Below are 12,015 nucleotides of genomic sequence, written 5' to 3' on the forward strand. Positions count from 1 at the left end.
ATGCTGGGAAAGATTGAAGGTGGGAGAAGGGGTCAACAGAGAATGAGATGGTTGGATGGCATCACCGACTCGATGGACTTGAGTTTGAGTAAACTGCAGGAGTTGGTGATGGTCAGGGAGGTCTGGCATGCTGCAGTCCATGGGGTCACAGAGAGTCGGACACGACTGAGCAACTGAACAACAACAAGTGGGTCAAAGATATCAAATGTAGAAGATTCACACTGGTCCGTATAATTCAAAAGAAGACTTCATCTTCTGAAGACAGAGAATGCTTCAGCGTTGGGGCAAGCAACCACTACGAGAAAGCTTGGAGATAAACTTCACGGTCCCGCCCCCACACTTCAGTAGATAATCCATGAAAGACAACACAGAAAGTGTCAGCTAGGGTCTCACCTAGTTACTCTGTGATCCTTGGAAAGAAGCACACTTGAAAAGAAGGATCACTGTTCACCTTCAAGCCACAATACTTTGATGTTTACCACTCAATATTCTTCCTTAAAAGGGGGTCACTGTCAAAGGAATCTTTCCAGCTTGGAGTCATTCCCTTGCAGCCCATACAAGAGGCTGTCACACACAAACTACACCAACATAAAGAAGAGACTGTCCTCCCAGAGGCCCCATCGTGGGTAGCAGAATTCTTTGCTCAGCTTTTTCTGAATTTCAATTTTGCAGAGCATTGAGGGTCAGAGGAACAGAATACACAGATGTGCAATATGGCATAACAGGAACAGAAAATAGCCCAAATTGCCAATTAGAGTAAAGTTTGTTTAAAACAGAAAAGGTATCACGATAATGTGATAATATCCTTCCTCTCATAGCCAACGCACACCTGCCTGGAATAAGCATTTTTAAATAGAATTAAAACATATCACCTCACTTGAAACCATATTCCCTTATAGGTGAAATCCCCATCTTTTTTTATTCCTCTTTATTCACATTAATCTTTGTAGATCATCTATATAAACACAAACGATGCGTGCCTTTGTGCCGTTCCTACCAGATAAGGACATTCCGGGTAGTCCTCTTATGACTACATTTTCCTTTTTTATGCTTAAAAAAAAAAAAAAAAAAAAAAACGCCATGATTAACTAGAAAAATCTTTCCTGCCCTTTCTTGAGGTTATTCGGTTCTACTGCTCCACAGTCAGGGATTCTGTGGCTCTCATTCCTTTAGCAACTGAAATCTGAACAACAGTTGTGCATGAACTTCTAAAGACTGCAATGCAAGGACATTAAGTAAGAAGCAGGCCATGTCTACTCAGTAATCTCATGTCCATAACCCTTCAATAGGCTTCTGCAACAGTGAAGACATTCATCTCAATTCTGAGGTATTTCCTTCAAAGGAAGGTAACTTAGATGCTATTTTTATTCTCTTTTTCCTGTTAAATTTTCCCAGACACAGGGACTGTGTCTCATGTTTACTTTCTAAGCTCTCCTCAGGACCAATAGCACATGCTGTGTGTGGGGAACATGGTCACCCTGAGCTAGAGGCTTTGGTTGGTCTCTTAAAACGTTTTTTTAGTTTTTCCTGGTGTTGTGTTAAGAGATCCAACCAGTCCATTCTGAAGGAGATCAGCCCTGGGTGTTCTTTGGAAGGAATGATGCTAAAGCTGAAACTCCAGTACTTTGGCCACCTCATGCAAAGAATTGACTCATTGGAAAACACTTTGATGCTGGGAGGGATTGGGGGCAGGAGGAGAAGGGGACGACAGAGGATGAGATGGCTGGATGGCATCACCGACTCGATGGATGCGAGTCTCAGTGAACTCCGGGAATTGGTGATGGACAGGGAGGCCTGGCGTGCTGCGATTCATGGAGTCACAGAGTCGGACACGACTGAGCGACTGAACTGAACTGAACTGTGTTATTTATCATTTGTTTTCAGCTGGAGGAGAGGCAAAAGAAGAGTACAAAAGGGAAATATGTAGGAGAAGGAAACAGAAATTGAAGAAAAAAGTCACTAGAGAAACTATGAGAAGGCAGTGAGTGAAGCCTGGAGAGCAGGAGGGCAGAGGGGAGGGGAGAAGGCACCGCGCTGCGGGTGGGGGGGGGGTGCAGTTCAACGGGGATCTGGTCAACGCTGCAGGTCCTCTGCTCTACACGCTCCCCACTCTGGTTTACTGCTCATCCTCTCTAAGTCTTCACATAAAAATAAGTCTTCACTAATAAATACTGACAGTGCAAGTCCAAGGGGAGCTCTGCATGGGCTTAGCTGTTAGCATATTTCACTCACAACCTCACAATCCATGTTGCTTCAGATGATTTTCAATTCTTGCTGGATATCTCAACCTCTTCACTGGCCTCCCTGCTCCTGGACATCAGGCTACCACGAGGAAGGGTGGTCCTGTAGTTGAAGTCCCTCAGGCCTTCTCAACCACAGAAACACAGACCCTCTTTCACAAATCATGCAAGCCTCTCAGGACAGGCTCCCTGCCTCTTACTCAAGCCCTAGTTCTCAAGTGAGCTTTACTTTTTAGCAATATCCAAAGACCAGCAGTTCATGCCTTTGCCTTTGGTTTATTATGATCTATAACAATTTATTGGAGAAAAGGAATATTCCTGAAATTCCCTTTTTTTTTCATACTGGTTGCCTACCAAACAAGAATCTTTTTCTTTTAAAACCCAACACAGACATAACCTCCTCTGGCAAGATTTTTCTGATTCAGTTTCTTTCTAGATGTTTTGAATAGCTTTGCCTTCTGTAATGTCTTTGAATTTGCAAAATGCATCAGTTGGTACACATACATATTCTTACAGCTATGTGTCAATGTGTCTATATGCTCTATAAACTAGTGAACTTCTTAATTTCTGTATCCAAGATTTTGGCACATACCAGAGAATTAGCTAATGGTTGAAATGAATTACTGACATTATTCAACATTTACGGAAGCACCAAGTCATTTAGAATGTAACAATTGACATGATGTTTTATATACAGAAATTGGAAAATTTCTAGACATGTACTTCAGAATTTATTGTGATTCACCTGGTAATCAAAAGAGAGAAGCCCACTCAGAATTTTAAAAACTTTTGATATTATTATCATTGCCAATAATGATGTACAGAAACATTCCATACATTAGAGAAAAATACCTCCTACTCAGGCATTATTTTTAGATCTCCACGTTCTTAATACTGAGCTATAATTTTAAGAGTATAGATTATTTATTTTTGCTCCAATTTTTTTTTCTGATAAAATGTCCCTGCTATGCCTGAGCCACTGATCTATTTTATTCTATGTTTATAAATAAAAAAACATTAGAATATTAACAGAACTGTATGTTATTTCTTCTCTGATAGATGTAATCTCTCAATTCTTAGAAACTACATTTACTTTTCACTGGTAAAATTCTCATTATAATATTTTAATGCCTTCAGCCTTGCATCAAATCCATCCTCCAGAGATCAATGCTCAAATGAAAATAATAAGAGACAAAATCTCCCCAGAAAATGAGTAAATATCACAGGAACTGACAAACTCAAACAACAAAACCACCCACATTTGCTGTTCTAGTCTCTCAATGCTTATTAACTCCTCAGAAGAATCTTTTTATTGACAATAAGTGGACCCAAGCAGGAACAACATTCACAAGAACAAGAGCCAGAAACAAGCTTATTGTTAGTAACCTTCAACCTCACTGTCCCTTTGAATCATGCTTAATCCTGATTTAACAGTGTGTGGGGGGCTTCCCATGGTGCAGTGGTAAAGAATCTGCCTGCCAATGCAGGGGGTGCAAGAGATGTAGGTTGGATCCCTGGGTCGGAAGATCCCCCAGAGAAGGAAATGGCACCCCGCTCCAGTCTTCCTGCCTGGAGAGTCCCGCGGACGGAGGAGCCTGGTGGGCTGCAGTCCAAGAGGTCACACAGAGTCAGGTGCGACTGAGCAACTAGTACGCATATGCACGGCACGTTGGTGTGTGTTTTACACTCAGTGAAGTTCAGTTTTTAGACAAGTGCAGCACCGGACTCTCTTTGTCCAGGAGTATGCGCTTCATGTCACATTTACAAGGATGGAAAAGTATGCAATGTGCTCTGACACATAACCATTCTTAGTATATACTCAAAAGTTTATTCAAGAGTAAGTTCAGTGTCTCTCGCTTCCAGTAACAAGACACACAGCTTAAAGCGGCAGAAATACCGAGAGGTGTCAAACAGAACTCCAAATGCATTCTCTGCCTTCTTCAGCAGTTATGTTTCTCTTCATAATTACAAGACAGCAAAAGCAGCTCTCAGCATCACAGATAGACTCCAAGATGACAGTGAAGAGGAGAGAAGAGCTTTCTGCCCTTGGTTCTCCTTTTATTAAGGGGAAACTTTTCCAACAGTCCATGAATAGATGGCCCCTCAGAACCCACTGGTGAGGATTGGGTCATATGCCCTTGGCAGCAAGGGAGGATGAAGAAAGAAGTTTTAGCCCTTTCCATCTTTATAAAAAGTAGACTGGTTCTGTCAACAAGGAATTAGAGGTCAGATGGAAGCAGGCTTAAATGTGTCAAACAATGTAAAGCTGAGTAATACATATGTTGCCCTTTATAGACACAGATAGTAAGGTTTAATGCTGCTGCATTTGCTTTGCTTCCATTGACCTACAGAACCATTTCACACACATTAGTAAAGACTATGAAACCTTTAGGGTCTATGAATAGAAACAAAAATTTTGAGAACTGATTTTTGTTTTCAAATAACTTACAGTACCATTTATTAAGGTATTGTCTCTCAACTTTAACTTTGCCTTTTACAGTCCTTTGTGAAGCTGGGACTGTGTTACCTACGACATGATGACACTTCCCAAATGTCCAGCCACATTCTTCCTTGCTGGTTTCCTGTGTGACTCTGTGTTAGAGGGCACCAGGGAGATGGTGGAGGCTGGAAGAGGATGAAGGCACTTGCTCCCTTTCTGAGCCTTGCAGGGGCAGATCCTTTGGACAGCAGCCATTGTTTCCAGTTTTTCCAGCACTCACAGAACCAGTCCCGGGCCCCTCTTCAGTGACACCCGCACTGGTTGGTCAGACCACTCTTCTCCAAAGTCTGAGGAGCAGCTTCATGGGCAGCTCCTCACAGTCAGCCTGCACACAGGACTATAGAGCGCCTCCTTTACACTTCTAAACTTTAATCATCCAGCCTCTTTACTGGGTTTCTCCAGTCCAAAATGAGGCTGCGTCTCGAAGCTGCTACCTCTGCAATATATCAGCCTAGTGTTGCCCTTTTGTCTTTCCAGTTCTTCAATATCTAGCGTTAATTCTTTATCTTAATTCTAACAGGCTAAATTTCTTTCTTTTTTAGGGGAGATTACAGATTTTAAAAATTTAACAAAAGGAACTTCCACTATTTCATCCTTTTTTGCATCCTTACAATCATGTTCATTTCCTCTATTTTTTCAGTGTTCAGATACCATATTTGTCCCCTAACCTTAAAGGGTTAGATGACTTTGTTTGCAACTCTTCATGCCCATCACTATAATATTTAAAACAATTCAAACAAAATAATCTTTTTTTTGAGGTAGCAGACATATTTAGTATTTCTTCAACCATTTCCTTTTATTTTGTTAAATTCACTGTACACTCTATATTGCAAGTTTCTCCAGGCTCTAAGTTCATGGCTTTGAAATTAATATACGCCCAAGAGAACTGTGGTTAGCAAAAGAGAGAAGGCAGCATCAGAGGTGGATAAAACAGAATGACGGTGATTTTTCTGAAAATAGAGGCACAGTAGGATATCAGTGGTAACAAGAAAAGGACTAGAGGTGGCAGAAACAGTGAGCTATAAGAGGAGATGAAATAGTCCCTGATTATCTCTATAAGTAAACAGAAAAGAGGGCTTTAAGCTTTGGCCTTGTGCTTTATGCAGACAACATGGTGACACTTCCCAAATGTCCAGACTGCCTAGACCGTTTAACTCGGGAGAACCTGGAGTTTCTTTCAAGAGGCTGAGTATCAAGAAGGCGTAAAGACTGCACTTAAAGACCGACTGAATGAATTCAAACCCAAAGGGGAAACATCTTTCATAGTCACTGTCAGTTCAGGTCAGTTGCTCAGTCGAGTCCGACTCTGCGACCCCATGAATCGCAGCACGACAGGCCTCCCTGTCCATCACCATCTCCCGGAGTTCACTCAGACTCACGTCCATCAAGTCGGTGATGCCATCCAGCCATCTCATCCTCGGTCGTCCCCTTCTCCTCCTGCCCCCAATCCCTCCCAGCATCAGAGTCTTTTCCAATGAGTCAACTCTTCACATGAGGTGGCCAAAGTACTAGAGTTTCATAGTCACTGTAAAAGCTTTTAAAAATGCTATTTTAATCTAAAAAGCACAAGAAGCAAGATTACAGTTACACAAATAGTGTGAAATATTTGGGGCAAGAATTGAGATGACATAGGGGCAAAGAGAAGGGTTTTAAGGTTTGTCACCTAAGGGATATAATTATGCTTGCAATATATTTCCCAAGTAACTTGAAGTTTTCAACTTCTGTGGGTTCAAAAACCAGCATAGATACAGTCTTTAAAGTGTGTGATTCAGAAGAAATGTGAGCTATATCAATGATTACTTAGAGTTCCCAACTGTCTTATTTTTTATAGCTCTCTGTAGCCATGTAGCTGACTATTCATAAATGTCAGCTACTTCTCACAAGTTTTAAATTTCTTCTTTCTACCTGTGAAACACTAAGAAAAAGCACATTAATTTTTTCTCCAAGTTAACCCTTATTTTCAGCAATCAGAGAAAATTTGATTTTTATAAAACTTCTCTCAAAGAATGTTTGACTTGAATATAGTAACCTGCTTCCTAAACTGAAGCTTTATAGAGCTTCGTGAGTAGGTAAAATAATACAGTTTTTGTTTTAAATTTGTTCTGGCTTGAGATTCAATAAAAGGATCATCAAAGTGTCCAAGGATGTACTAGACACCACTGAATATAAGGGAAGATTTTCACCAATTGAGTCTGTTTTATCTAGACAAATATTCCCCTACTAATTCAATACAATTGAACTAAAAATTACATTTTGTGTGTGTGTGTAAATAGGGGTGCATGTTTCCAACAGCTTATAAAGCTTTATTCCAGTTTAAAGTGTTAACATACTTCTTCTCCCTTTCAAATAATTGTCAGTATTCTCCTAATTTACTCATTTCTTTTCTTGAAAGAAAAATCAACAATCTCTATGCTCTAAGGTCTATATTTATCTCTTTGAACCTTTTCCCACTTCCTTACTAAACAACAAAAACAATAAAGAGCAAAACTCAAGAAATATGGAGAGAAAAAAACAACCATAGGCACCAAAGGCTGATCTTATTCAAAACAACAGAATGGAAATGATTCTTACAAACTTATGGCATTACATATGAGGACTGCATCTTTCAGAGTCTGAGTTATCAACAGAAAATATAAACTTGTTCAACATTTTCTAGTAAATATTGCGTACAGTTCTTCTGTAAATTTTATGGTTTGTCACTGAAACATGCTCCTTAAAGATGCCTCCGTAAAGGAAGACATCACCAAGAGTCACACTACTGCTGTCACTTCATACTCACAGCAACTGCCTCCAAGATCTGCTTGACAGCGTCTGCAGCATCTCGTTCACTGTAATATCCCTTTTCCACAATCCTAAAAAATAACATGAAATGCTCTCAGACACATGCATTCAATTGAGCAGATGTTAAAAGAAGTTAAATTAATGTTAAAGAAGATTTATCTAAACAATTACAGCAGGCTACCATAACACAAGGGGAAAGATTTCCATAAGCTGGCAATCTAGAAGTCTTTAGGTTTATTTAGGAAAATGGAAAACATTTATTTTGCCTAGGCTTGAAGTATCCATCCTCTTGGGGACAAAAAATTCTTTTCAAACTCTGTGTTGCAAATAATTTTAAACCTATAACAAGTAGACAATATACCATGAACCATCTCATTTAATTGTCATACTGCTTCAGCAATTATTAATTCATGGCCAATGTTGCTTTATCTATCCAATTACTTTCCCTTCTCGTCTTATTTTAAAGCAAATATCAGACATCATATAATCTCTAATCTCATTCATAAATATTTAAGGAGGTATCTCTAAAAATAAAGGATCTTTTAAAATCATAACTACAATGCCATTATCATATCTATACATGACAATTCCTTAATATTGTCAGATATGCAGTTTCAACTTTATAATTGTTTTTAAAATTGGTTTGTTTGAATCAGTATCAAAATAAAGTCCATGCAACTGATTGGCTGATATGTCTCTTATTCTCTTTTTATCTGCAGGTCCTATTTTGCACCCCCTTATGCCCTCTCATCTGCTTTTCTTTTCCAAATAAATGACTTGCTCCTTTTGTGTAGATTTGGGCCAGACATTTTCTTTTGAAATTAAAGTCTTTTGTTTTTTTTTAAGAGAATTTTCCTGAATTAGAATGTTTCATATTTATTTTCTTCCATTGCTTTGGATTTCTTCTTTGGGGTATGGGGTCGCACAGAGTCAGACATGATTGAGGCGACTTAGTAGCAGCAGCAGCAAAAATTTTTCTACTTTATGGGCTCAAATAAACAAAATAAGGAATGAAAGAGGAGAAATAACAGCAAATACCACAGAAATACAAAAAAAAGAGAGAGAGAGAGACAGAATACCATGAACAGTTATATGCCAACAACTTGGACAACCTAGAAGAAATAGAAAACTTTCTAGAAATAAACCGTCAAGACTAAATCAGAAACAAACCCATCAAGACTAAATCAGAAAGAAATAGACAATCTGAACAGATGAATCACTAGTATTAAAATTGAATTTGTAATTAAAAAACACTCCCAGCAAACTTAAGTCCAGAGGGGAGCTGGCTTCACAGGGTAATTCTAGCAAACACATAGAAGAGAATTATTATCTATCCTTCTCAAACTATTCCAAAAAATGTAAGAGGAGGGAAAACTCCAAAGTTTATTCTAAGAGGCCACCATTACCCTGATACCAAAACCAGACAAAGATAACACACAAAAAAGAAAATTATAGGCCAATATCTGATTAACGTAGATGCAAAAATTGTCAACAAAATATCAGTAAACCTAACTTAACAATATATTAAAAGAATCATACACTATGATCAAGCAGGATTTATTCCAAGATGCAAGGATGGTTAAATATTTGCAAATCAATGAATGTGCTGCACCACATTAACAAAAGGAAGGATAAAAATCACATGATCATTTCAATAGATGCAGCAAACGCATTCGACAAAATTCAACAACCATTCATGATGAAAAATCTCATCAAACTGTGTAGAGACAGAACACATCTCAAAATAATAAAGGCCATTTAAGACGAATCCACACCTGGATTACAGCTGGATTAAAAAATCCAACATTACATCAACAGTGAAAAGCTAAATGCCTTTCTTCTAAAATTAGGAACAAGACAAGGATGTCCATTCTCTCCACTTTTACTTAACACAGTATTAGAAATCCTAGCCACAGAAACCTGACCAAAAAATAAATAAATAAATAAAAGGCATCCAAACTGGGAGGGAAGAGGTAAAATGGAACTTCTTACAGATGACATGACACTCTATATAGGAAGTCCTAAAGTCTTCACAAAAAAATGATATAAATAAATGAATTCAACTAAGTTGCAAGATGTAAGATTAATATACAGAAATCTATTTGCTTTTCAATACACTAATAATGATCAGAAAGAGAAAGCAAGAAAATAATCCTGTTTAAAACTATGTCCAAAAAATAAAATACCTAGGAAGAAACTTAACCAAGGAAGTGAAAGAACTATACTTTGAAAACTATAGAACACTAATGAAGGAAACTGAAGATACTACAAAGAAATGAAAAGACAGCCCATGTTCTGGGATTAGAAGAATAAATATTGTTTAAATTCACAACCTACCCAAAGCAATCTACAGATTTAATGCAATCCCTATCAAACTACCCATGACATTTTCTACAGAACTAGAACAAATTATCCTAAAATTTCCATGAAATCATAAAAAACCCAAATTTACAAAACAATCTTGAGAAAAAAGAACAAAGCTGGAGGTATCATGCATCTTGACTTCAGACTATACTACAAAGCTACAGTAATCAAAACAGCATGGAGGTGGCACAAAACAGGTACATAGATCAAGGAACAGAATAGAGACTGCAGAAATAAACCTACACACTTATGGCCAATTTCCTGTGGTCATGTATGGATGTGAGAGTTGGACTGTGAAGAAGGCTGAGCGCCAAAGAATTGATGCTTTTGAAGTGTGGTGTTGGAGAAGACTCTTGAGAGTCCCTTGGACTGCAAGGAGATCCAACCAGTCCATTCTGAAGGAGATGAGCCCTGGGATTTCTTCGGAAGGAATGATGCTAAAGCTGAACCTGAAGTACTTTGGCCACCTCATGCTAAGAGTTGACTCATTGGAAAAGACTCTGATGCTGGGAGGGATTGGGGGCAGGAGGAGAAGGGGACGACCAAGGATGAGATGGCTGGATGGCAAAACGGACTTGATGGACGTGAGTCTGAGTGAACTTCGGGAGATGGTGATGGACAGGGAGGCCTGGCGTGCTGCAATTCATGGGGTCACAAAGAGTCGGATATGACTGAGTGACTGAACTGAATATACGACAAAAGAGTCAAGAACACAGAGTTGTGAAAGGAGAGTCTCTGCAGTAAATGCTGCTGGGAAAACTGCACAGATACTTGTAAATGAATGAGATTTGAACATTTCTTCACACCATTAAAAAAAATGGATTAAAGATCTAAATATAAGACCTGAAACCATAAAACTTCTAGGAGAAAATCTAGGCAGAAAACTCTTTGACATAAATAATAGCAATATTTTTTCAGATCTGTCTCCTAAGCAAAAGAAGTAAAAGCAAAAATAAGCAAGAGGGACCTAATTAAAGTTAAAAGCTTTTGCATAGCAAAGAAAACCACTGACAAAATGAAAAGACAAGCTACTGAATGGGAGAAACTATTTTTAAGTGATATGACCAATAAGGAATTAATATCCAACATATATGGGCCTCCCAGATGGCACTAGTGATAAAGAATCTGCCTGCCAATTCAGGAGATGCAAGAGACTTAGGTTTGATCCCTGGTTTGAGAAGATCCCCTGGAGAAGGGAATGGCCCAGTATTCATGCCCGGGAGATCCCATGGACAGAGGAGCCTGGTGGGCGACAGCCCACGGGGTCGCAGAGTTGGACACGACTGACAGACTGAGCACTCATGCGCCCACTGACATGTGTGACAGCTCATGCCAGTCAGTATCAGAAGAACAGGTAACCTGATTAAAAACGGGCAGAAGACCAGAACAGACTTGTTCCAAAGACATACAAATGGCCAATAGGTGTATATATAAAGATGTTTAACATCACTGACCATCAGAGAAAAGCACGTCAAACCACAGTGTGATATCTCCTCATGCCTTTTAGAAAGGCTATCATCAAAAACCCCACAAATAGCAAATGTTGGCAAGGATGTGGAAAAAAGGGAACCCTTGTACACTGTTAGTAGGAATGCAAATCAGTAGAACCATATTAGACCACAGTATAGAGGTTCCTCAAAAAATTGAAAATAGAACTACCATATGATCCAGCAATTTCACTCCTGGGTATATATCCAAAGAAAATGGAAGCACTATTCAGAAAGCTACACGCACCCAAATGCTCACAGCAGCACCACTTGCAGTGGCCAAGACATGGAAGCAACCTTAGTGTTCATCAACAAATGAATGGGTAAAGATGTGGTACATAGGCATAATGGAATATTAATCAGCTGTAAAAATGAATAAAATCCTGCCATTTGCAACAATGTGAATGGACCCAGAGAGAATTATGCTTTATTACATAAATCAGACAGAGAAAAGACAAATACTCTATGTTATCATTAATATGTGGAATATAAAAAATAAAACAAACTAGTAATGTACATAAAAAAACAGAAACACATTCACAGGTAGAGAGAACAAACCGGTGGTGTACGTGGGGAAAGGGGAGAAGGGAGGCCACGACAGTGGCAGGAGACTGAGACTTGGACGGCCGTGTGCAAAGCAGAC

At 39.0% G+C, this 12,015-nt stretch overlaps 1 protein-coding gene across 1 annotated transcript in view; it reads right to left on the bottom strand.

The window, feature by feature from the left end:
* CAMK4 (calcium/calmodulin dependent protein kinase IV) overlaps positions 1–12,015 on the bottom strand; it is a 279,671-nt gene that overhangs the window by 89,047 nt on the left and 178,609 nt on the right. The window contains exon 5 of the mRNA XM_040239688.1: positions 7,520–7,592. Coding sequence (XP_040095622.1) covers positions 7,520–7,592 — 73 coding nt within the window. The remainder of the gene's footprint in view (positions 1–7,519; positions 7,593–12,015) is intronic.

This window comes from Oryx dammah, unplaced genomic scaffold (assembly GCF_014754425.2).
Source record: "Oryx dammah isolate SB20612 unplaced genomic scaffold, SCBI_Odam_1.1 HiC_scaffold_5, whole genome shotgun sequence".
Taxonomy (NCBI): Eukaryota; Metazoa; Chordata; class Mammalia; order Artiodactyla; family Bovidae; genus Oryx; species Oryx dammah.